This window comes from Anarhichas minor, unplaced genomic scaffold, assembly GCF_050575085.1.
Source record: "Anarhichas minor isolate MPS153535 unplaced genomic scaffold, ASM5057508v1 ptg000030l, whole genome shotgun sequence".
Classification (NCBI taxonomy): Eukaryota; Metazoa; Chordata; class Actinopteri; order Perciformes; family Anarhichadidae; genus Anarhichas; species Anarhichas minor.
In genome coordinates this window covers 621,567-648,165 of record NW_027466476.1, presented here as the reverse complement: position 1 = coordinate 648,165, position 26,599 = coordinate 621,567, and the positions used below count along the sequence as shown (strand labels likewise).

Here is a 26,599-nt window from a genome sequence, read left to right as displayed (position 1 = left end):
CAATCCGAAGCCGAAACGGAAGAAGAGTTCTTGGTCTCGTCCCGCTGAATGGAAAAAGATCTGAATGCTTTTGTGCAGTGCAATTTGAGTGGATGAATAGACTTTAATCCTCAGCCCGTTGGAATTCAAAGCCGGAGCATTTGCTTGCATTTACAGAAGTGTCGACACATTTGAACAACAGAATGTTTCTAAAATTACATTCTAAACATTTCTGAAGCTCGTGACATAATAGCACACACCAATCCAGTAGTTGTGCCGTCTGCATGCTTTCCATACTCATTAACAACCTCTTGCCAGACATAAGCATAACCAATCAGCTTTAGTGTGCCTCTTCGGCTGTTCTAATGATGTTAACCCTGTGCTATCTGATGTTTATTTGTTCTATAGCTGTTGCATAAACGTTCATATTTCTCTTTCTTCTTTTTCCTCTGTTGCAACTGTCAGCAAGCAGTGGAGGACCTGCTGGAGGACGAGGATGAGGATTTTGACAAAGATGACAAGGTAATTATGTCTTGTCTAGGATGCACTCGCACGCACACAACACACACACACACACACACACACACACACACACACACACACGTACGCATACTCACACTGCCTCAGGAGAGGTTGATACTGCTCCATACACCGGAAACACAAACGGAAGAAAGAAATGACTCCATCTTTCCCTCCATCTCCTCCCCCGTTCAGGTATTTTCACTGCCTGAGGCACAAACACATGTACAAAGATTGTACAACCTTTTAACCGTTTGAAAAGTTTTCTCTGTAGATATATACACAACACATCTCTCACCTTTTCTCTTTGTCGTTTGCTTTGGTCTGTTACTGCCGTTTTGCACACTATCCTTATTTTTCGCTTCACGCAACACTATGTTGAATTGAAGTTACGCTTGTGCTTCAGCCCTGCTTCCGGAGAACATGCACCCACATAAAGTGCTTAGTTAGCTATTTAGGTCCACTCACAGCTCCTTTATGTCCCAGTAAAACAGCATCTGGGCTTGTCCAGACACTATCAGGTAACAACAGGTGGCTGCTTTACTGCCTCCGCTCGTTTACACTGTAGGAACAGCTACTGAAACAAATGCCACTGGATAGGATAAGGTCCCTTGTCAATGTTCCACTTAGGAATGATAATTGAAATGGTACAGCTCTTTATCCAACCGCCGTGTTGTCTGGTTTGGCGCGGCACACAAATCTATGTGCTGTTTGATACTCGAGCAGTGTTAAACAAGGACAAAATTATAACTCAAACTTTTAAGGAAATTACAAATCTTTTACCGTGAAAAGAGTGAAGTAGCTTTACTGAACAGTAGATCTGAAATGACTTGAGCTGATACTTGATGCCTTACAGCAGCACGTCTGCAATATAAAGGTTAGTAGGCTAAGATGTGGTAAATTGCACGGTCTGGTTTGGTGATCTTTGTGGAGGAAAGCTCTGGCTGTTTGCAATGGTAATTGTAAAGGCCTTTGACCAGGCAATTTGATATGTGAAAGTGATTTTAGCCTGAGGACACTCTGTATGCGGAATTTACTTATGCAACTGCAACCTTGCTACAACTTCTACCGTTTTGAAGGGCCGTAAGTGCAAGCCTGCAACAAAAGGGTTAGAAAAACCCATTTATAGTGCAGATGGTCAAATAGTCAGTCAGCCAGGCAGCCAATTGGGCGATGAGCACACAAAGATACGTGAGCATTACATCCTCTCCCACAGTGATGCAGAACCACAGTTTCATGGCTGTGAAGTTCCAAGGCTGAAATGTACAGGGGGGCACTGACTGAAGATATGCACCAGGCAACCTTGAACCTTCCTTTTTTTTTTTTTTACCCCTTCTTTACGTCTGTCCTCCATCATTGCATTCCCCCCCCCTCCTCTCAGGGAAAAAAATACAGGCATTTGAAAAGCGGCAGATTATATGAAATACATTTTTGGACTTTCATATTGAAATGAGGTGCAGCAGCCGCTTTTGCGGCCTCCGTCAGATTTGGTGCCAAACTGATTATTCCACATAAAAGGGCCTTGCTCTCTGTGCTCACACAGGGCTGGGATGCTGGATAGCACAGCCGCCACAAAGGCTACAATTTACCAACTCTGGCTTCATACATTTTGATCTATTGCTCCCCTCAACTGTTAGCATTTCATTTGAGCTGTAGGGAAGTTGAAAGGGGGGCATTTTTCTTTTTTCTTCGCCTACATGTCTTTGCCCTCCCACTCTCCTTCTACCCTTCCCTTAATCGTCCTCTTCCCTGCCTTTTTTTATTTCATGCTCTCTCTCTCCCCCTCCCCCCTTGCTCTCTGTCCAACCTGTTTAAGTGCAGAACAAATGCACTTCCAAGGCTCAACAAATTAGTTTTTTACATTGGATATGAGGTCTTTTACATTGGATATGAGGTACAGCTTCAGATTGTATAAGTACGAAGGACGGGTCGAAGGAGGCCTCTTTTATGGCACAGGGCTATAAGGGAGAGAGTGAAGAACAGAGAGAGAGAGAGAGAGAGAGTAAGTGAGAGAGGAGAGGGAAAAAAAGATTAATAAATATGCCAAGGCCTCATTTTAATTGAACTTGAAGCATATGTTGCAAGTATGTACAATCCGTTCCAGATGTTTACTCCGGCCATGTGCACGGCTCTTCCCAGTGCGCACCACAAGGCAGCTATTAGCTGGGTAACCTTTGCTCCAGAGGCTAAATGGGGTATTACATGGCCAAAAAGTAGAGCACCTGTTTTTCATTGCATGGAGGACCCCTTGCAGGCTTGTTGCCTTGGATCACCGCATGTGTTTTGACTTAACAGATTGTTGGGCAGACGTGAAAAGTGTCTTTCTTGTGAGCAAGCACTGATATTAGTCACTTAATCTCAATGAAAGTCCAGCATCTCGACTAATTGATGGGGACGGCTCCGTTGTTAAAGCCAAGCAGGAAGGCACATGAAGGGTGAAAGAATGTTAGACACAAACTCATTTTATTTCTTCCTCTCCCCTCCTCCTCCTCCTCCACTGTTTGTGTGTGTGTGAGCGCTGACCTTCAACATGGAATGTTGCTTGATTCTTATTGCCTGCACACACATAAAATATGTTAGCAGTATACTGCCCCAGTTTTTAACCTCCATTTTCAACTAAACTCATTTTAAACACAGTGGCAAGTTGCAAATGCACTTTTTCTCCTTCAAAGTACATTAGTGATCCAATACATGGATGGAAGACACAAAGCTATAGAAATTGTCTACTTAAACATAACCTGTATTATATATATTCTGCCTGAAAGGATCATATTTTTCGACACATAAGCTACTTAGCCAACCATTAGGCTATTGTCACCTTCCTAGTAGCACTTGTATTTAACTGGAAGATTAACAATGGCTCCATTCCAAGTTCCAAAGTAAGCCTTGCAACTGAGCAGAATGCACAATTCAAGGGCCCTGGAGCAGCAATTATCACTTCTTAGTTATACCTGTGATTTTCTGCTATGAAGTCAAAATATCTGCCATCTTTTAAATGACATAGATGTGTATTGACATCTATTATCTCTGACTTTTTGTCACCTTAACCATCCCTACTCCCCAAAAAAACGAAGCAAATGCATGTTGTTTTTCCTTTTAATTCTATCTTACTGATTTTTAAAAAAGAGAGGAAAACGTAACCCCTAGTACCTTTTATGGACCTTTTCAGTATCTCCCAATGCAGCTTGACGTTACATTGTGAGATAGAATCCCTACATTTACAAGCTACTGGCTGCAGGGGCTTCAGTGTGCAATGTAGCCTGTGATGTTTCCTCTCACCTGTGGGCTCACTGTCCAGAGCCGGCATGAGGCAATCACCTTAAGGCTTTGCATGGGTGTGAGTGTTAGTGTGCATAAACGGGTTTGTTTCTGTTGTGAGCATCTCACTTAGTGTTTGTGTGCAGCGGCTCAGCTGGGGGGGGGGGGGGGGTTGGGAGCTGGCTTACAGGAAAGAGGGAGAGAGAGAGCGAGAGAGAGAGAGAGAGACAGGCTGAAGGAGTGAGGAGATTACCTTCACACGGTTGACTGGTCACTGAAGCTCTCGTGCTCCGCTCAGCTAGGCTCCACTAGCCTCAGGAGGACCTGACACAGATAAGATACACACTGCAATCATGTCCTGCTCACGGGCTTACTGCTCGGTGCACTCCCTCTCTCTTTCTCTCTCCATGTCTATCTATATCTCTTACACCTACACACACACACACACATATACACACACACACACACACACACACACACACTACATACACTTTCAAAATCTCCCCCGTTTCTTGCCCATTTTCTCCTTCCCTCGCTCATGTGCAAAGTTGATTGTAAATATGGAGTTGACCATTCATTAGCTTCAGCACATTGATCTGTAAAATCTCAATTATAATGAAATGAAAAGTGATTTATTTCGTATTACTTATGGACCAATTCCCCAAGGCATTCCATACCACACCTATATCCAGCAATGACATCTGTTTTCATTCAAGACTTGAGTCCAACATTAACCTACGTTTATGTTGTTTTTCATTGCTGACCTATTGAGGCACAAGCTGATTATAATTCAAAACTGTATTTCCATCCCTTATGGCATAATTATAGAGGACTGTTTGACTCGTGCACAACTTGCATAACCCATGAATGAATACACTTGATATGGTATTTCCCACACAACCAGTGGTCCAAAAAGGTTAGAGCAAGTTGGAATGCATGCCCGGTGTCATCAGCGTTATGAGAGCTATTTAGTTTATTATTGATGAGTCCACATTGTATTTTTTATTGAACATGCATGATCCTCTGTTTCTTCATCTCTCTTGCCACACAGCCATCTTCCTACACCACGGTATCTCTTTATCTTTGTCATCTAGTGTGCTGAGACCGCCGTTTCGCCCTTTACTCATATTCCCTGTAGGCATGTTCAGCGCACACACGGTCGTGCACATGTGTGTTTATCAATGGTTGTATAGTAGTATGTAACACATATCCAGCTCCCATCCTGTAGGACTCTCATCCATTTCATAGAATATCTCTCAACTCCTCTGTTTGTATTTATCTGTCTCTTTCTCTCCCCATCTCTGTCTCTTCTTCTACGTATCATTAAACAAGTGCCGCTCCAATACAATGTGTTAAATAAGGCACACACTTTGTCCCAGTGTGAATATAGTTAAAAACGGTGCAAGTTTTCTGACTTATCTCCAGATAGCACAAGGAGCTCTGCGGCACCTTCCCAGGCCCCGACACTCCTCTCTCAGTCCCAGTCACGGCACTGTGCAGATCGCTCAGATAGCGACATGGCATAATGTAATTGGACTAAAGAGAGCACTGGGAATTATATCAATTATTTGAAAAAAAAAAAGTGTGACTGAAATGTTGTTCTGGGGAGGCTATTGAGCTTGTGATGCAGCGGGTTGTCCTCGGGTATCATGGGAGTTTTCGACTGCTGAGGAGAATGGGAACGAGGGGAAGAGAAAAAAGTTTGAATGCCTGTGTTCTTTTCTTCTCGCCGCCTGTGAAGGATGAAAAGCGTCACGCCATAAAAGATGCTTTTGACTTTTCCGCTTCATTTTTCTTCCCATCTCAGTTTTTTTTCCCCTTCTCGTTCAACAGAGACGCTGGTAGGAATTGCATTTTAATCATGTTTTGCTAATAGAGGGAGGAATGAAAACAAAAAGGAGGGTGAAAGAGGCATGGAGGGGTATTGTCTCTCTATGCAAAATGCACTGCATTGTTTGTTTGTTTTTCCTCTTTGTCGCACACAAACATCAGGTGGATCATCTCTCTCTATCTCTATTCCCTCCAGATACATATCTCTTGCTTTGTCTTTTGCTTTCACTAGATTCTCCTTCAGTCTCTGACTCTGTGCCATCCTCTTAACACTTTTACTTTAACTCTGGCCTTTGTTATTTAAATTAAATGGTGTTTTTGCACTGTGGGTCTTTTTCTGTACTTATGGACAGTATACCTATAGGTTAACAGAGTTTACAGTATACTCACTAGAGATTATATATGGGTGCTCCTTTGATTACAGATTTGCTCCAATGGACCCAAGAAATATCAAATAGTGTTTTTTTTTAGGTCTATACAAAGGTGAGTACTAGAAAAACAAAAATCAATCGTGACTCTCGTCTGCATTGCAAGGATACATTTGTTTTCAGTGCAGTGTGTTGTTCTTAACTTTAGGCTACAGCCTTGTTATATTGGCCAAAACAATCAACTTTAAGACCCAGTTGTAAGACATCCACATTTTTTTCTTTAACCCCTTTCACCCTCATTTCTCTGGGTTGTAAAGAGAAAATCTCATTGTAATCTATCCACAAGGACCCTAAACCAGGCCCCTGGGAGGACAGCCGTGATAAAAACCATATCCTCGAGGATATGTTGGCTTCCTGGCACTTTGAGTGGATACGAGCGATGGTGGTAAGTGGGCATGTGTGTGGGTCTAGCACTGACTCCCGATGGTGTGTGTCGCTGTCTTCCGGTTTCCTATTTAGCTCATCGTCTGTCCGACGGCCTCCGTCTGCCGTCCTGTCGGGGTTTTTGTACAGTACTTGTCACCTGTCCACGTCTCAATCAACACCCACGCACTGCACGTTTGGCCCGCAACCCAACCTCGAGGCCTCTGCCTGCTCTCTTAGGTGATGGAGAAGCTAATGGGGCTCCAGCATGGAAGGCTGCCCCCCTCCCGTCTTTTTGTGTGACTTCCCTGTAGCACTGCTAACCTGCAAGGTGTTGAGGTGCAATGGTGTTTTGCTCTGGGGTACTAAAGGGTGATATTGGGAGTGACTCCAGTCAATTTCTACCTGTTTGGGGTAATTCTGTGCAGTGAGAGGGGCCATAAGGGAATGCAATTCCCCTCTTAGTATGTTTTTTTTTTTTTTTTTTTACTTCTTTTTGTTTTGTTTTTGGAAGCACTAATTGCATTCGTCTCACAAATAAGGATTGTTTTCACACCTTATGACCCCTAAGTCACTGACAATATTTACATATTTTCTAATGATTTTCAGAACCCTGGTGTGTGTATACTTGTGTGCATGTGTGTGTGCGGTTTTGGGGTGATTTGAATGCACTTGTGAGCTCTTCTTCCTTAAAAGTTGCTACAGAAACAGCAAAACTATTTCATATTGCTGGAGCAAATCCCAATGCTCATTATGCCTAATGCAGCAATCTCTACTCCCCCAACTGTTATTGTTCTGAATCACATGCACACAAGCGGCTGAACCAACTGAACTTTTTGACTGATGAACTATGCATCAAAGGATTACGGCGAGCACTCGTTGCACTGTAGGTGAGGAGTTCTTGTGTGCTCTCATCCACTCAAAGTTACTCTCTTCGCAACTCTCACCAAATAGGACGTTGAAGATGGCACACACTCAGCCCACCCAGTCTCTCATTGGACAGAATGTGGAGCACAACACTTGACAGCATTGTCGTCTGAATTTGAAAGTCAGACATGTAAGAAGGCAGCCGCCACCTTTTCTTTTAACAAAAGTCATAAATCTGTAATGAGCACAGAGAGGATGCATATTTTATTTACTTTTTTGAAGACGTGATCTCTACACTTCATAGCGATGCACTCTCGCTCTGTCGGTTATTTTTTTCTCCTTCCAAAACAAAGTTTAAAACCGTGGATGTTACAGCTGTTTCTTTTGCTTGTGTCTCTGAACATGAATATGTAATTAAAGGTACACAAAAGTTAGCAAGAGCGTTACAGACCTAGGTGATGAATCAGATCTGAAAGAGTAAAACATGATTTACTTGATAAAAACATGTAAAATAATGTAGTTCAAAATCGTAATTAGTTAAATGTAGAATAGACGTCCACCTTACAGAATCAAAAAAGCCTAAATGTGTCTTAACGATAAATGTAATTGCTAACCTAATTACCAAATGTCTGTACCTTTATTATAAGATGTAAAATCCCATTTGTACCTTCATCTTGGTGTATTGTAAAAACAAATTAATCCAGAGTTTAGGTTGCGCAGTAGCATATGTTTTAAGCCAACACAGACAGACAGACAGACAGACAGATGGGGGGTGATGGGCTGGAGCAGCTAAACCAGGCCAACAGAGGACAAGAGTAATGCTGTCCCATTCATCACACACTGCCAGACTGGATCCAGGGAAGGACAGGGGAAGGAGAGTGCCGGAGCTGGGGAGCAGAGGTGAGGCGAAGTGGGGGAGAATTGGGCAGGCTTGGGGTGCAGGTTGGGCGGGGGTCGGGTGGCGTTCAGCAGGAGGCGAGGAAGGGGAAGCGCAGAAGTTGTGGGGTGGTAGTCAGTTATGTGTGTGCGTGCCTGACCTTGAGTCTGATGGAGTGGCTGGTGTGGTGGAGGTGATGAGAGGCCCCAGGGGGAGTTGGGTAAAGATGATCAGTGGCAAACAACCTCCTGCCACCCGACTCATCAGAGTCACAAACACACACTCGTACCACCAGAAACCTTTCTCTTTAGGATAGGAAGCAGAGGTCAAACTGAAAATAAGTCACCAACACCTCTTTCTTTTATTCCCTCTTTTACGTATGCGTATATTTATCCTCGCTATGGGACTCGGCTAGGTGAAGAGACTAATTAGTACTGGAGAGCATTGTGCCTGCCTGGTCCACCTTCAGCTGACAGTCTAAACTGGAGTTTGACTTTGGCTTTGTGGGAGCAACCCTCGGCACACACGGATATTCTCAAAGAAAACTCTGTGTTCATCCTATACACACAGACATACACGCTCTCCTCACATTTACATTGGACCTATGGGAGTGGGACGCCCCTTCAGATCTTAACGTGGCCTCTGTTGTGTGTGCGAGCCGCCTGATGAGGGCCAGGAGGACGTGCAGCACATCTCAACACCCTAGTTAAACAGATATTTATGTGCTTATGATAAAAAGAGAGGGAGGGAAATAGAGATGTATTCCCCACATTCGCCCATGGATTAGTTGTTGTATGAGATAAATTATTTATTAAAGCTGCTGCTTAAAAAAAAAAAAGGGGGGAACATCTGCCTCTTTCATGTGGCGCTGGCGAGGTGCCAGGTTGCATGGTGGCATCTGAGGCCGGTCACAGGGCCTTTTGTCTCGTCTTGTTGTCATTTCCTGACAGAGGGGATCTGTTCTTCTAGGCCACTGGGTTGCCAAGTTTATTTTTTTTTCCCCTTTTTAGGGACTTTCTTAACTCCCAGGGGGTCAAATCTGTGACTCATCGCTCCCCAGTGGAGCTGGTAATACTTGGAATAGACACAGATGAAACACAGTAGTTTTAGTTTAATCTTTGGCTTACATAATGGGACTGGTTTAGGAGCTGAACTATTTCATTTAAGTGGTCAACGTGAGAGACAGAAAGTACTCCATGACTGCATTTGACTTGCTGCCAAATTGTCTCATTGTGCTGATTAACAATCAGATGATCTTTGATCATGAATGAACTAATAGACTTTTTGAAGCTTTTTGCAATGTACTATATACAGTACATTCTTACTTGCTTAATTTTAGAGACAAGGACATCTGCCCATTTCACTATGACTCAGAATATTTACTCCTGTGTAGAGCCAAACAAAATACTACTAGACTGAACTGAATACAGCCAGTGAATGCTAATGAGCAAATGAAAGCCTCCTACCAGTGAACAGTGTTGCACTTTCGTCAATCTCTAAATTATTGTTATATTTATTTATCTGCTGCAAGTCGACAACAGCAGCCAAATATCTTGTTTATGTGTATCGAATCATGATTTTTCTTGTATCCATGTTTGATTTTTTTCAGAGAGGATTGCAACACGTCAAGTTTTAAGTACACAGTAGATGCTAATTGTATGCGCTATTTATTATTCTGTCATTCCTAATTCTTGCACAGGCTTTGGAAATTGAATTTGTGTCGCCCCTAAAGCATTCCTCAACTTGCTCAACTTTTCAATGTTTTTTTCTTTTTTCCTGGGGTGGAAATGGGAGGGATGCCGCCTCCTTCTGCAGTTACAAAATCGCTTTCAGATGCCCTCTGGGAGCCACATATTAGCATCTTGTCACGTTTTATATGACATTTCAATTTTTACTGTGCATGCCGAGTGAGCGAGGCAAAAAGAAAAACAAAGAAAAACAGGTGCAATTTTAGCACAGCGGCAATGAGCAGCAGCCACTAGTGGTTCAGACTCATTGTGGTGTGATGGGATGTATGGTGCTGCATTATAACGGTTAGGTTTATCATTTTTATGTTGTAACCCAGCAGGGAGAACACTGTGATCGGAGGTTAAAACAGTCTCAAATGGCTCTCTCTATTTCCACCCAATAGATATAGGACAGATATTTGAGTCCATCGTAATAGGCCAAGTCCTCAGTGACCTCTCTCTTGTTTAGCTCTAGGCCTTGGGTCAGTGAAGAACAAACTGTCTTTGTAAAAGTTTACAACTGCTCTCTTTGCACTTTTGCATATAGATGTACTCTGGCATGATGCTATCTCCCTGAAAGAGAAATGGAGCAGTCGAGTACACAGAAGCAGTGAGCGCCTTTCCTTTGTTAAATATTTAATCAAGTGTTTCAAGGAGTTTACCACATTTGTTAACCACAATTTACCAGCAAGTGCAATGTGGTTAGCCTGACTGGGCTGTTTATGTGTGTGTGTGTGTGTGTGTGTGTGTGTGTCCCGGCCTCTCTCTGGTGTCACTGAGGGTTGTTTCTCCTTAACGCATGCAAACAGCTCGCATCACTTTAACGAGCCTTCCCGCCTCCGTCTTTGCGGATAGGAGCACTCCCATGATGCAGCCTGCTCCACACACTTGTACACAGGGTGGCTTAATGCTGAACTGATGGGTGCCTGGCTGAGAATTCATGTCACACTCCACACATCCAAACAATGATGCAAACTTTGGACATAACCACAAACGATACATTTATATGCCAACAAAGGACACCAACTCAATACATATTTCTGCTACCAGCCTGATTAGAGTTAATTGATGTCAAGATTTCTTCTGCACGTAGAAACATTTCACTCAAGGAATAAACAAATTGTCTCAATGGAGTTTCTTATTTAACTCCATAAAAGTATGGAGTTCTGACTTTACCCTAAACTCGCATTACATTCAGAGTGGCCCTGACCCTTTGCTATACAATATATTATAAAACAAAAGCTTTTCAGAATAGCGAGAGACCATCACACAGGTAAAGACAAAAATAATGAATATTAATGACTGATGTGTGTAAAGGCCTGAATATTTATTTCTGTTAATATGATATAGGTACTCTGGAGTATGCATTCTGGGGACACAAATTACTGATTTAAATGAGCAAATCGGTAGAGTACTGATGGTCATAGACATTTAGAGTAACATTTAAAGCAGTATGTACAGTATATTCTCTTATTTTAATTTGTCAACCCACACCTGGGGGTGCTAAAATCCATTCAGCTTTTTGATATTCCTGCATAGAAATTGTTTTTGTTTAATCTTACGGCTCTCTACTATATATGCGATCATTTTTGCGTTATTTGTATAAAGCATATAGTTTTTGTTTAATGTAGTTTTGGCAGAAAGACCTTTTTAGGATTATTTTCAGTAATCAGATACGCTTCATTTCTTAAGTGCAGTTAATCACATTGCACATAATTGTAAATGCACTGTACTGTGCTTCATATACAGACAAACATATGTGCACCTGACCGATGAGCATACATATCTGCATAGATTCAGTCCTGTCTCACAGGAGATGAACTTGTCAAGAATGAATGCTCTGTCAGCCGACTGCAATGACAGTTTGTAGGAGACAAACGGAACTGGCAGTTACTCCAACATATCAGCGAAACGCATTGCAGATTAACCTAAAGTAGCAGTCTATTAAAATGCATGGTGATAAACTCATTAGGCAAGCTTATTACACTATCTGTCTGAGTGATTCAAGCCATGCAGCGGCATCCTTCAAAACACTCTTGTCAGGGGTGCTGGGATTTGTAGCATACTTTGAGCATTAACATGACTTGCAACTGTAGCCAAGTCAAAGCGAGAGGCCTTGCGGATTTAATTTTATTAGCCGTGCCTTCAGGTCTCCAAACAAACCTTCTTAGTCTTCCTGACAGACACAGGAAGAGGCAGATGGGAATGCAGGCCCCGAGTCTCCTGCACAGACCCCGCTCATCCTCCTGAGTGACACTACAAACTAGTCAGAACTGGAAAACCACGTGAGCTGGTGGTTGACACCCATGCACAAATGTTCCTCACAAAACCACAGAAAGCATGACAAAACTGCCTTAGAGAGCTCACCTCCCTGATTCAAAGATTTCACTGTTTTTTGTCAAACATCTAAGTCAACAAAACAGCTTCTTTGACCTTGACTGATGTGTGAATGCAATGTCTCTCTCATCTTTCTGTGTCACTTCCCTTTCTATCAGTGATGACATTGCAATCTAAAACAAACTTGCTCAGTAGAGAAAGAAACTGCTTTTAGAAGTCTAGGGCCCTCAGCCTATAATCTTTGTCAGGATATAATGTTTGTAGAGTCACGCAGCAAGACCAGGTGTGCAGATCAACCTTATCTAATAGCTGTAGGGTGTGTGTGTGTGTGTGTGTGTGTGTGCATATTAGGTTCCATTATAAGAACAGGTTGCCTGGCTCCATATGTGCGCAGTGTGCAGGGAAGCTGGGAAAACAAGGTTCTCCGTGGCCCTCTGTGTTATTGCTACCTCCCGCCTCCCCGAGCCGTGTTTGAAGACAGGAAATACGAGTCAGACCGCAGTCCGAGGTGCATGTGGCAATGGTTTATACTCCGATGACCTCTGACCTATCCTCTCCACCCCCGCCCGCTCTCTCACACCACTCCCTTGGCCCCCAAACACACTCCCGAAAATAAAAACGACCTGACCGGGCCCAGCCTGGCTCGGCTCGGCCTAACCCAACCCAGCCCAGCACAATAGACCCTGCATTCTGAGCGAGCAATGAAAAACAGATGGACGCTGAAGAAAGGGCCGAGAAGAGGAGGAGAGAGAGGAAGAAAGAAAGGGAGTCTTGTAAAATATTTGTGAAGAAAAATAACCCACGGACGCTGTCTAATTATATCTATTTGTCTTGTGTGGTTTTGCTGGGGAGGCCATGTGGTCTCCCTGACTGCTCCATGGTTCATTTTTCACATTATCTGATCCTGGATGGAGAGTAAAAAGAAGAGGGTGGGTTTCGGGCCAGTGGAGGGTGTTTTGGGTCTCAATGGGATGGTTGTGGTGAGGTGGGGGGGGGGGGCCTGGCCTCAAGGAGCGAAATGTGGTAAAGGCCTCTGGGGTCCTGAGGTTTCATGTCTTTGACTACTTTACTGTCTTCTTTGGGCATAATGATGAGGATTACTCTGAGTTTTACCTCTCTAATCTAACAATGGCCATCCATCTTCATCATGACACAGCCATTGCTGTTTCTCTCACATAGAGAGACGTTTGGTGGCCCTGTAGGGTTGCGCCATAATCTTTTGGTTTCTCTTGAACTTTTCTATCTCTTTTTTTGTCGATTAATTAACTTAAATTCTTCAAACAGCTGTGTGATATCCTTATTTTCCCAGCTTTATGAAATCCAGATTATTTCTTATGTGAACTATGAAGGATTCTTTTTATTTGCATGTGTTCATTTGTTTAACAAATACTCAACAATAGTTGAAGAGTGCACATTAATTCAACCACTGAGAAAATACCAGCAACCTCCACCCTCCCCCTAATACAACAAAACGTATTGTCACTATACCAGCAACTTTTCTTGAGAGTTGTCCACTTGCTGATGTGGTAACATTCTGGACCTGGATGATCTGATAATATAAGTCTACCATAGCCATATTACACACTGCCCACCCGTACTAGTACCACTGGATGCTCTTGTAACTCTTCTGACAATAGACAGTCCTCCTCTTCTTGTTATGTGCCCCCTTTTGTCTCCCAAGCATGCCCACCACTCACATCCAGCTCACATCCAGTCTGCGTGTTCATGTCCTCACTCAGCTCTCGATCACTCTCCGTCGCCTCATTCTGTCCAGATCCATCCTGTCCCTTTGCTGTCGCTCAGTCAGCGGGCAGCTCGTTGACTGTTGCATGACTTCTTCACTTTGTTTCAGTATGAGGGGATTGTAGATCTTAGATTGTCTGACTAGTTTGTGGTTTCTCCCCCCCCCCACTCCTCGCTGTATTCTCAAGTTCTCAACCATCAAAAGTTGAAAAGGAAGAGCTCTTCATGGTGGGTGACGGCGTTTAATAAGGATATTAATGATGTCACGGCTGGTGACATCATCACAGTGTGCCAGCCAGCAGAACAAAAGAGGGCTCTGCCCGGTCTTCCTAGCTGTCTTGGCAGCAGAAAGAGAGAGAGAGAGAGAGAGAGCGCCCAAAGATTGATGTATCCATTCGGCTTTCACTTTAATTCTGCCTCTCTATTCACATATTCAAATTTTCCTGTGTGAGCATTTTTGATTTGTTCTGCCGACTTTGTATCTCTATTAAAGCACTCCGTCAGTTCGTGCAGGATATCTGGTGATTTGGCTCCCCACCCCAAATCTTCGCCGCTATTTAAAATGTATTGTTTTCACAAAGATGCCTGTGCCCAGCCTCTGTTGTCTCTCTCCTCTTTCTCTCTGCTCCCCTCTCTTCACTGTCTCTCTCCATCTCTTCCTCCCTCACCCTTGCTTTCTTTCTCCCTCGCCTACATCTCTATCTGTCCTCTTACAGGACTCGGAGAGAAAGGGCTTCATGAACAAGCTTTATGCCATTCAGGACGTGTGCATCAGTGTGCAGAATGCACTGGATGAAGTGGCCTCCTATGGCGAGAGGATAAAGAAGTGAGTCGTAAGCCCGCTCCTCGGCATCGGGCCCGCTCCGCTCAGCTCCGCATGTCCCAGTGTTTTTTTCTGCAGTGCCAGGTTGCCCCGCTTCGCCTTGCCAGCCTAACCGAGTATAACTCAGTTCTGCTCTCAGGAAACGCTGCCAGCGTGACACCCAGCCCCGAGAGACAAACACACAGGCTGTCTGTCTTTGTGTCTATCACATCTCACTTAACCCTGCATGACCTCTTAACTGAATCATGTACATACTAGATTAAACACATCACTCCACATGCACACACACACACAAAACCATTCATTCACTGTACACTGCTACATACACAGGTGCTCCTATTTTTGAATAGATACATACAAAGCGAAGGGATTTTAGTTTGGATTAAAATCCTTAATAAAAAAAGAGTCGGGCTACAGGTTACTCCTTCTGGTTATATTTAAAAGCGTTTCAAATCAAGCTGTCCCATTTGTGACCTGTGCTTTTGTAAAGTTGAGAGCAATTTACTGATTAGATAGAGTGACTTGTATTGAGGTATAGCCCATTTTTACCCTGCTATGCTGACCTGTAAGACTTCAGGGTGAAGTTATTTCCCTCTGCACAGTTCCAGTGAATGTGATGAATTTGCTGTGCAGGGGCATCCAGATCACCTTGTTTGGGTTGAAAATAAATAAAATGCCCTCTCTGACTCCACTCTCTCTACTCTTTCTCGGCGTGTTCGGCTGGACTGAGCTTTGCCATGCCTCCTAATTTTTTTTTTACAGTCTTTCTGCTCTCTTTTCAGCACATTCAACTGGACTGTGCCTTTCTTAAGCTGGCTGGCCATTGTGGCTTTCGGAGCAGCCACCATCACCATCTACTATATCCCTCTACGATACATTGTGCTAGCCTGGGGTGAGCTAATGTGTACTGTTTATTTCCATGTGCTGGAAGTGTAAAGATAAAGTTAAATGTAAATACCGTAGCGAAGTAAACCTGTGGCAGAGCAATGCAATTTCTATGTTTCATGCTGCTTTTAATGTTTTGTATTGGGGGGGGGGCAATTAATAAATGTGATGCACATTTTCAGAGTACAACCACAAAGGCATTAACAACTTGTTCAACATGCAGTGTGTGCTGATGTCCACCTCTCTTTTCCATCTCTTCCCTACTTGCCCCCACCATTTTTCTCTCTCTACAGGGGTGAATAAATTCACCAAGAAGCTGCGAGACCCTTACACTATTGATAACAACGAGCTGCTAGACTTTTTGTCCAGAGTGCCCTCAGATGTACAAGTGGTGGGTGAACTTTCCAATTTCATCTGTGTCTCATCTCTGATATCTTTTTGACAGCACATCGGTCAGTCCCAGACATGGGCAAGGGTTAGGGCTCCTTTTATTATCTCCTCTATCTAACTCTGTCTCCTTTCTTTATTTTTCCTCCTCTCAGCCGTTGGCGCCTCACTGTTGTACTTTTCATGTAGGGTGAACTGACTATCCATTGTTTAAGCCATGCAGACATCTAATCTAATTGTTTCAAAGTCGTCCCTGTGTTTTCCTATTAATAGCTTCCTAGTCTAATTCAATTTCCACATACATAGCTGGAGCTGTGTAATAAGATAACGAGGTTAAGTGAGTTTAGTGCCCAGCATATAACTAGGTTGATTGACTCCATACACTCACACACAATTACAGTTAGCTGTTGTTTCCCAGCTATGCTAGTAATTGGAACAGAGTGTAAACCAACAGTTAACCAGCCCCATGCGGTTTTGCTTCTACATTAACCGTGAGATCAGATTAACTTCGTGGCTGAAGACTACAGATGCTTCGTTAGGGAAAATATAGGTGTGTAGGCATGTGTGTAGTTTTTGTGTGTGTGTGTGTGTGTGTTAACAGTAACGTGCTGTGCTGCTCAGGACAAAGTGCAGTTTAAACTGCAATTAAGCGGCAGCTTGTGAAAGTCGTTGTGTTATCCAGCACCGATGGTGTCCGCTGTGGCCGTTAAGCCCTGCTGTGCTGAGTTCACTACACACGCACATGAACGCACACTTAAACGCACATGCAGGCTGAAGCTGACCCGGGGCCTCTGGTACGACCAATCCCCTGCCACATCAGCGCTGACACACTTCCTCTTTGATCGCTTGTTGCCGCAACTTCTTTCATCTTTACAGGGTCATAATCCTTGCTCCCCTACACACCCCCGCTAACCCCCCGTGTTCTCCCCCTTTCGGCCCCCGTGCAGTTTTACGGCTCCATAGTTTACTGAGGCCTGCTGCAGCAGTAGGCACAAGGCAGGTAGCCACAGGCTTAAATGAGCCTAAGCTGTCCCCTCTGGTGAAGTGCAGCCACCTTACACACCTGGAGACAGGGGGAGCGGAGCAGTGAAGGGGCCCAGGCCCGGCAGGTATGAGGCCTTTACAAGGCCCCTAATGAGGGCCTGCTGGCTAGGGAAGGTGGGGGCAGACATGCTGCTCTGGTCTGGTGCCCGTGCTGCTGGAGTTGTGCCTACTGTATAAGTTATACTGTAAGTGCTACTGTAACAGTTATTGCTGCAGTTGTCGGAATGGTAATTGTTGCCAGGTTTCACTGACAGTTCGTAGGCTTACCGAGTAATGAGGGAAAGACCAAGGGAGAGGGTAAGAATAGATTTCAGGGAGAAAAGATGAGGATGGAAATGGAGACAGAAAGTACAAGTAGAGTTGATTGAATATTGGAGATGACTAGTTTCATTATTTAAAGCAGGGTAGCCTTGTTTGCATCGATAACATAAGGTCAATGAAATTTAGATTCACTGCTCAGTCAGCTGATGAAGAACTGAGACCTGCACTGATCACTTTCTCACTGAATCCAAAGGTTAATTTTCTGCGACGACACCCCGCTCAGCGGTCGTTTGCTAAAAACAGAGCAGAACGTTCTGGTCTGCGATGCGTCCCTTCAGCTGCCTGCGATGTTGGGTTCACCTCATTGCCTGCCCCCGCCTTACTGGGTCAAAGCCGCCTGTGGGGGATCAAGCCCTTTAGGCTCTTGGATGATGCAGAGAGATGCTGGGGTCCAAATGGAGTATCTCTTCCACGGGCACGTGTCCATAGCACCCACTGGCATTGGTGCTGGGGCCCACTATGCCTGATACTCTGGATGACTAATGAAGTGCTATTTCAGGGAGCCGGTGTGACCTAGCGCACATACATAACCACACACACACACACACACACACACACACACACGCGCTCTCCCAGTAGTAGTGCATGTGAGGCGGGCTCGGGGTGTTTCAATGCAGTGTTCCGCATCATTTAGAGGTGCTTCAGTGCAGCCAGAACTGATGAGGTCCTAATGACTTTATATATAAAGGGCATCCACACTGGGCCACAGTCCATCATAACGTATGTCGCTGAACAGCACCACAGTAACTGGAGCAGCTTTAGGACTCTCATAGTTTTCTCATCTTTCATTTCTCTTTAATAGTGTACATAAAAGAAAGTTTTTGCATTTAACAATACCAACTTCTCATTGGTTGTACAGTTAACGGAAGGTACGTTAGTCTTGCAAACCAAGCTCTTTAAATCAATGACACTGGGCCCCTAATAGCTCTGTCAAACACCCTTTAAAAACTAAACTCTCAGTGGTGCATGGGAGCTGCAACAGGCAGGAGTTACCTTTTTTACCACCTGAACAGTTTACTTAAATCATTATGTCCCTGTGAGCAGCAACGCTAAAGGCTGGCATGGTATGTAGTGCATGTCTGCGCGAGAGACTCACTGTCCCTCCCTGGGTAACGGTTTCTTGTCGCTGGTTTGGCTCTTTTACCAGCGTTAGCTATCGTTACGGTCATTATCAGGGAATCCTTCATGTCCTCTTAAACGAGGCAAAACTGAGCACCTTTATAGCGCTGAGTATTCCCTACCTGGCGTTTGGGAGGTGTCAGTGCACTAGTATGTTTTACGACACCATTAGCCATGTGAGCTAGGGAGTGCGTAAGTAAGGCCAAGGCAATTAGCATGCCAAGTGGCCCTTTATGGTGTAAGGGAGCTGGATCAAACCCCCAGTACAAAAATAAGCATGCATTCCAATTTAGCGCCTAATGAGCAGTGGGGAGTCAGGTTAATATTTTTAGAAAACATTTATGTTGGGGATGAAACCTCATTGGACTTGAGGGTCAAAGGCAGGATAGTTAAGAGGTGGAAACGTTGCCAGATGCCATCACTTACATCTACCAGAGGTCTCTCTCTCCTCCGCTGTGTCCTTCCCCACTTTTGTGACAAATTTAAACATTCCACTGCAAGTGGCCTCTTAGTCACTATTCAGTATGTGTCGTGCCACAGCAGCTAATAGGCAAAACTTTCTTTACTTAGTAGTTGTTGTTTTTTTGCTCACTGATTTATGTCACCTTGACATGCCTTTCCTTTCCCAGCAAGTGCTGAATCCTCCGATGTGCAGATGTGTGAACTATACACAATAGTGTTTCCCTGGAAACATTTAATAACCCTTATGCTCCATTAGGCGTCACATGAGATGAAACCCGCTGAGTTTTGTGCTCTGTGGAAAGGACTGGAAAACAGAATAACATAGTATCATTAAAATGTTGCTCCCTTGCCTTTCTTGACTTGAGTTATTTACTCGCCTATTTGCCTTTTTTCTTTTTCTTTTGCTCACTGTCACCCACCTTGGTTTTGCCTCGCCTGTCTGCCCACACTGGCATCATCAAAACACAGTCAAAGGTTCAATGTAAGAGGGAATGAGAGACGGGGAGAGAGGAGCAGGTCCCGGGATGCTTTGTGGGTAACACCGTTAAACGAAGCTCGGTACACGGCGCCCCTTCAGCAGAGCACACTTCAAAGCCTGTTTTGCACTTGTACTGTCAACATTTGCGAGAGGAGAGGAGAGGAGCGAGGGTGGAGCAGCCTTTTTGAGCAGCGCTGGGTCTTTACCCACTGCCTCTCCTGTCGATGTTCCCTTTAAGCTCCCCACTCGCGCTACCAAATTGCTTATGTGCTCTCCGCATTACCACACTTTTTTTTTTTTACTTTCACCCAATTCCGGTTTCTTTTATTTTGCTAACGTCCCACTTTCTCCTCGCCTACTCTGCCTTTTCTTCTCTTCTTGCCTCTTTTTAACTAGCTCTTGTTGTCTGCATGGGTTTGTGTGCTTCTGTGTGCGTTTGTGTTATTAGGTGAGGTGAGCGGGGGAGCCAAGGGTATAGCGTCAGGCGGGCCTGTCACCTGTAAGGTGCAATTGAACCTGTGACGCATGAGCTCCATTTCTCTTGGCTGGCAGCTCTTCACAGAGAAAACTCTTGTTTGATTGAGATATTGTTTTTTTTCCTGCACCCTTTGTTTTTGTCGATCCCCTTCGCTACTCTTCATGAGAAACAAAACCCTACTTTCTACTGACATGCAAACTTTTCTTTGTTTTTTTTCGGCGCTCACAAATAGTTTTGTTTGGACAGGAACGTCAACGCGCAGAATTAAATCGCTGTGTTCCTTTGTGCTGCTGTAGGCGTTTGGCCGTGTAATGGGACCACTAACAGCCAGTGATCCCGCACAATACCTGTCCTACTTTTGGATCCGTGGTAGATGGCTTAACGCTGGCAGCCAACGATGAGTGAGAATGAGTTGCATATAGGAACAGAGTGTTTTTGTGAATTTGCTTGCAATTATTTAATATTAACAGACATGTCCTTGCAACTGCGATACATGCGGATGTGCTGTTACTCTTTCACTCATGAGTGAATTCAATCATTCAACCATTCACTCACTTCTCCATCCATTGTCACCACTATCATTGAACAGTTAATGTTGGCACCGTGCCAGGACTGTCATGGTCCCCTAACCGAACTACAACTGTGCGCACGCACACACACACACACACACACACACACACACACACACACACACAGATGGGGCCATATAAACCCTCTCTGTCCCCTGGGTTTTTGCTCCGTTGTCTGCTTTAGTTGGCAGGGCTATAAAAGGATCCACACCCACATGAGAACAGTATCTGTCATCACCCGAGTGTCCAAAGTTCTCCCTCTGTCTCACCCAGTCTCTTCTTCTTCATTGTTTTCTCTCCCGTTTCCTTTGTTGGTTTGTCCCGCTCTCTGCCCCTCGTCTTTCTTTCTATTTCTGACCCGTCTTTATCTCGATTCCCATCATTACTTTCTTCCCTTGTGTTCTCCACCTGGCCTATTTCCTTGTTACCTCATAGTCTCTCTTCTTTCTCACTGTGTCTAACTAGCCGGCTCTATTTGTACAGCTGTTTAGTAGGATGTCCAGATCTGTATCAGTGAAGTCTGGCTGCCTAGTGAGGCGTAGAGAGCAACACATGCTGGCCTAACCACTCTGGAAGCACCTTAACGAGACATTGGTGACCACCGCTGTGAGACAGAGGAACTGAAATACCCCACTGTACCGTGTGTGTGTGTGTGTGTGTGTGTGTGTGAGATGTGGGAGGCGCGGGGTGGGTGTGTGTGTGTGTATACATTCTCGTTGCTGGTATCCGTGTGCATGTGTCTTCATTGGTAAGCACACACACGCCTCTTTGCATCTCAGATTTGTACAATGCAGGGAGAGGATACCGGAAGGCGCCATTGAAGCGACAGTGGGAACCAGTAGAAGATGGATGATAAAGGCTCGTTCCCAGCCAGTGCTGAGAGACGCTGCTGTTCTCGTCCACAGCAGACAGACCCACCATGAGACAGAACAGAGAAACCATATTGACGTCAGTTTGTTGTCTGCCTGGTGAATCAGAGAGAGTGTCAGTCAGTCAGTCAGTCAGACAGGCAGAGTAGCCTACAGTACATCAGCCAAGGAAAGATCCCACAGATGATACTGGCTCTTTGGTGCTGTGACTGTTAAGTCTTTTTTTTTTTTTTTTTTTTTCTCTATTAGTATTCTGATTCAGTGGCTAGTGCTTGTCAGTGTCTTGAATCTGTCTAGGCTAGCGACTGTATTTGTGCGTGCACACACATCTGAAAATGAGACTGCCAGAGTGACAGTCTCTGGTTGCTGCGGCTCAGCCACTGTGATGCTGTTACGTCTGAGTGTCCATCACTTAAGAGCAGCTTCTTTCTAAGCTCTGCTCGCCATCTTTGCAAAGCGTCGCATGAAGTGAGAGTCACTTCCCTTTGGGAGAAGTAGGTGACACTCCCTCAGTGATAATGCAGAGCCTATTCTGAAGTGATTGCGATGTGCCACTTAAATTTATTTTTAGTGACACAATAGTGATACTAAAGAAGTCATTAGATATTCAATTTTTTGGTTGAACAGACAAAAAGTTACAGCCAGGTAGGGCCACATTGGATGTAGACATGCAGCAAATGTAGACATGCAGCAAATCCATGAGTTTTGGTCTAATACATTAATCTATTACATTAATGGTAAAGAAATAAGAGAACAACAACAACAAAACATGAGGCTTTAACGGGAGTACAATCCTGCTTTATCCTCTAAAAAGGGTTTTTGAGGAAAAAACTAGAAACACAGACGACAACCGTGCTATACCTCCGTTTCTGTCCGGTCCATTCTCGTGAACGCGATATCTGAGTAACGCCTTGAGCGTTAATTCTAGTTGTACCATGAATGATGACGAAAGAAAAGGAGCTTGTTTGTTCATCTCTGTCTACATTTTCTAATGAACATTTGGGTTTTTGTCAGAGAAGACAGGCTTTTTCTTCAACAGCACATGAACATAGAGTAAACACTTTTGTCCCTAATTGCACGTTTAGCCAGATAAAGCCTCTGAGATATAGCGCTGTTATACATCAAGCTACATGTGATCAGCAAAGCTTTGATACTATAACTAAAACTCCCAGCTAAGCTTTGGTTTTGAAAGGGTTACAAGTGTCTTTTCTGACTTGTGTCTCCTTCCCATCGCTCTGCCCTTTCTCTCCTAACCATCTTGCAATACTGTGATGACTCTGTTGTCTCTCCAAGCTTTCCCATGAGTCCTTTCCCTGTTCTCTGTTTGTTTGTGTGATCCCTCCCCTTAGGCCACTGTCCCACATCTGTGGAAGTATGTGTGTACGTGTATATTTGTGTGCGTGCGTGTGCAAGCATGAATGTATTTGGAGCTTTGAACAGTGTACATGGATTGTGTGTGTGTGTGTGTGTGTGTGTGTGTGTGTGTGTGTGTGTGTGTGTGTGTGTGTGTGTGTGTGTGTGTGTGTGTGTGTGTGTGTGTGTGTGTGTGTGTGTGCATCTGTGTGTGTCTAAATATAAGTGTGTGTGTGTGTGTGTGTGTGTGTGTGTTTTGTAATCAGTGTGTAATCCCTTCCCTGAGGCCACTGTTCCACACAGCTGGACTCAGAGAGCCTCTGGAGGGTTTCTGTGCTATTCAAGCATCCTTTGCTCTTTCCACCTGACCGGGTGGTGCGTGTGTGTGTGTGTGTGTGCGTGCACGCATGTGCATGCCTGCGTGTGTGTTTGTGTGTGTTTTAACAGGTGCAGTACCGAGAGCTGAAACTGGATCCCAATCCCAGTCCAAATAAAAGGAAGAAAAACAACCCCGGGTAGATGACTGTGTCCGCCCACCAACTCTTCTCTTCTTTACTTCCCTCCTTGTGGTCTATTACTGGCCTCTGAGGAGCAGAGGAAGACGGCTCCGGACCAGCTCGGCTCAGCTATCCTTCCCTTTTTTTCTTTTCCAATTTTCTTTTCTTAAAGCTTTTTTTCTGTCTTAAATTGCTCATGACGTACAGTACAGTTTCCTGAAGTGTAATTTTTGTATAAAAAAAAAAGAAAAAAGACGAGTACAAGAAACATTCTTATCACCATTAAGCTTTTGATTGATTTTAAAGGCGAGTGGGAAGGATGGATGGAATGACCTTTTTCCTCAGCCGTGTGCGCCACTCTCCTTTCTCCTCTCCATCACTCTGACAGTTCGGAGGACAAGTGTCACACAATGAGGAAAACCAGTTTTAACATTTATACTCGCAGTCCCAAAAATGACATTTTCAGTGCAATCCATGTTTATCAAAATACAAGCCTTATACCAACATTCTGCATTATCACTCTGCAGTAGACTTTGAAGTCTTTTTCTAGAGCATATTGTAGTTATCAAAAGGTTTTGGTAATATGTTCATATTTTCTAATTGTTTTTGTACTGAAGTATCTTTTGTGTTATTCCTCTCTTGGATGTGGTAATGATGTTATGTTCACTGGCAGTAATTTGTATTGTTTCCACTTAACTCAGCCAGCCAAGTTGATTAGCAATTATGGTCGTAGCCCCCAGATATGTCCTTCTACACAAACACAAAGCTGGTCCAACAGGCTGAAGGCTTGTGGTCGTATCTGTCCGTGCTTTGATACAATGGCCAAATAAAATCAATCCACACTAGACAGTGGTATTAGTTTAAAGTACAGTGAGACTGTTCTTCTTAAAATAGATTGTGATTACATAATTAAATAATGCCCGGAGGAAAAAAAGGACAGTTTGTATTTTTACCGCAAACATTTATCACCACTGAATGTCCAGATAATTTAGGAGCAGCTTCGTTTAACCCCTTAAAAATGTGTCAAAGTCCCCCGTCAGTCAATCAGTGCGACACCGTCTCAGTCTGTCAGATGACGCAGCAGACTGGGCCTTCTGCTGTCGCGGTGTTAATACAGATGTCACCCAGTCTATGCATGAGTGTCGCCAGGCCTTTAGGCAGCCACAGCCCTAATCTTGTTTGAAAGGCCGGTCTCCTTTCCTCTCGTCTCTCTGTGTGTTTGCCTCAGCAACCACACAAGAAAGCATTCACACACACACACACACACACACACACACACACACACACACACACACAAGAATGCATGCATGCATGCAGACACAACAATAACAAAAATATCCTCTCTCGTGAATATGCTTCTTTCAGAGATCTCGCGTACACATACTGTACCTACTTGCTCGCAGATGAAAGCATAACATCCCATTTGAGCAGGCACATTCTCTCCCTCTCAGGCACACACACACACACACATACACAAACACACAAACATGCTCTCTGTGCTGTTGTGCCCCAGGCTGGCCGCCCTCTCCATCTGCCCCACCTCCTGTGCCCACAGCACAACTTTGATCCGTCTTTCCAGAGACGGAGGCGTGTGTATGTGAACCGTATATGTAAGAGTGTTTGCGTATACACGTTTATGGAATCAAAGACGTGTTGCTTTTCTCAGCGTCTGTGTTACAGTTGTATCTCCCCTCCAGCTGTAGACTGATGCGTAGATTCAGTCGTGTGTGTGTCAGCCTGTAAAGGCGTGTGTGTGTGTGGTGTGGTGCAGCAGAAGTGGCAGCTGTTATTTGGTGTGGAGTTTGCGGGTGTTGGCGGCCGTCAGCTAGATGAGCAGCAAGTCGCTGTGTGACAAGACAAGGCTCTGAGGGGACCTAGGCCTGAGATGTCAGGGATGTGTGTTTTATGCTATTTTTCAGATCCCCTTTACTATCATGCTTCTCTTCGTTTGCTCTCTCTGCGGTTCCCTCATTCGTCAGTGAGCGGGGTTGCGACCCTGTCTGAAGGGACGGTCTCCTGGGCTTCTTGCTGAGCATCTGTTGAAAGATCACAGCCCAGGCTACATTTGAGGAGGTCTCCTCTCATCCTACTGATCCCTGCCTCCATCTTTCCCCCCCTTCTGCATCTTTTTGTTCCTTCCCCCCCCTCCCCCCTTTCGCTATCTGTCTCTCCGTCTTTATCGCTCTAACCCCCTCCCCACCACAACGAGAGCTCTGTTCTGCCATTTCGTCACCCTCTCTCCCTGACTGTCTCCTTGCCATCGCCTGTACCCTCTCTCTCTCCTTACCTCTTTCCCTCCCTCCCTCCCTCTTTACCCATCCATCTCCATGCTTAAATATCAACAGGCTTGGATCTGTCACTCCAGAGAGCCATTGATTTTGTTTTGTTGTTTTGAGGAATCCACTTGAAAGACAATAACAGACTGTCCCCTAAGAGCAGCGTTGCAGACTGATTATAGCCTCCTCAACAAACACACTCTGTGGCTCGTGAAGGATGGCTTTTTATAATGCCTGAAGGGACTGTTTGAATACCTGATATGTACTGTATGTGTCTAGTACTGTATGTCGTTATTTTACAGCAAATTGTGGTGACTATTGTGTGGTATTGCATTCAAATACCGTTTTCTTTTTTGTCATCTTATTGGATTTCGGCTTTGTTTGCAAGCAAACCAAAGTGTTTTTATTTTGTATGATGTAGAGAAAATAAATGATATAAAGGAATGTATCAGACTGTCGGCTGTAAAGGGGGAAATGCACCAAGTTGAAATGAGACTATTTATTTTTTAAATAATACTGTACATAGCTATCTACTTAATTTATGTTTGTATTTTATACAGTATGCCTGTTGATGGTCTGGTGATAATCTTGTAAAGTAGGTGTATGCCTGCCTCATTTTCTAAGATCTGTCTTTTTCTGCCTGCTACGTTGCCTGCCAGTGTGACATCATCTTCATGTGCCCAGTTCTTGTCCAATGACATTTCAGGATGGGAATAAGGAGCCGAGACATAAATTGGTTCAGGAGGGGGTAAAAGAAGATGCGATGTATATTTCCGGTTTGAGATGGTCCAAATGCATCTGATGTATGTTGCTTATTTTGAAAGATAAAATGAGAAAACAAACACGAGATTAAATATTTTTTAGCATCTTTGGAGTGTCTGGATTATTGCAAAATGTGTTCTCAGCTTCAACAATCTCGTTCCTGAGCCAACACCCCCCCACCACCCCACCTCTGTTGCTCCATCGAACGCTCGACCCTCCCCAACAAGCAGGCTTAAACCGCTCATTCCTCACTGCTGTCTGTGACCCTGAGTGCTCACCAGCGCCTCAAGTATCTCCGACCAGGATGACTCTTAACATTTAAAGCTTTCAGAATCTCTTAAAAACTTG

The 26,599-nt window shown here is 44.3% G+C and overlaps 1 protein-coding gene across 1 annotated transcript in view; it reads left to right on the top strand.

Annotated features, from left to right (window-relative positions):
- mctp1a (multiple C2 domains, transmembrane 1a) overlaps nucleotides 1–24,370 on the top strand; it is a 117,686-nt gene extending 93,316 nt beyond the window's left edge. Inside the window, exons 17-22 of the mRNA XM_076104802.1 lie at nucleotides 445–501; nucleotides 6,301–6,399; nucleotides 14,645–14,754; nucleotides 15,534–15,643; nucleotides 15,930–16,027; nucleotides 23,164–24,370. Of these exons, the coding sequence (XP_075960917.1) occupies nucleotides 445–501; nucleotides 6,301–6,399; nucleotides 14,645–14,754; nucleotides 15,534–15,643; nucleotides 15,930–16,027; nucleotides 23,164–23,235 (546 nt within the window). The 3' untranslated portion in view covers nucleotides 23,236–24,370. The remainder of the gene's footprint in view (nucleotides 1–444; nucleotides 502–6,300; nucleotides 6,400–14,644; nucleotides 14,755–15,533; nucleotides 15,644–15,929; nucleotides 16,028–23,163) is intronic.
- The last annotated feature ends 2,229 nt before the right edge of the window (nucleotides 24,371–26,599 follow it).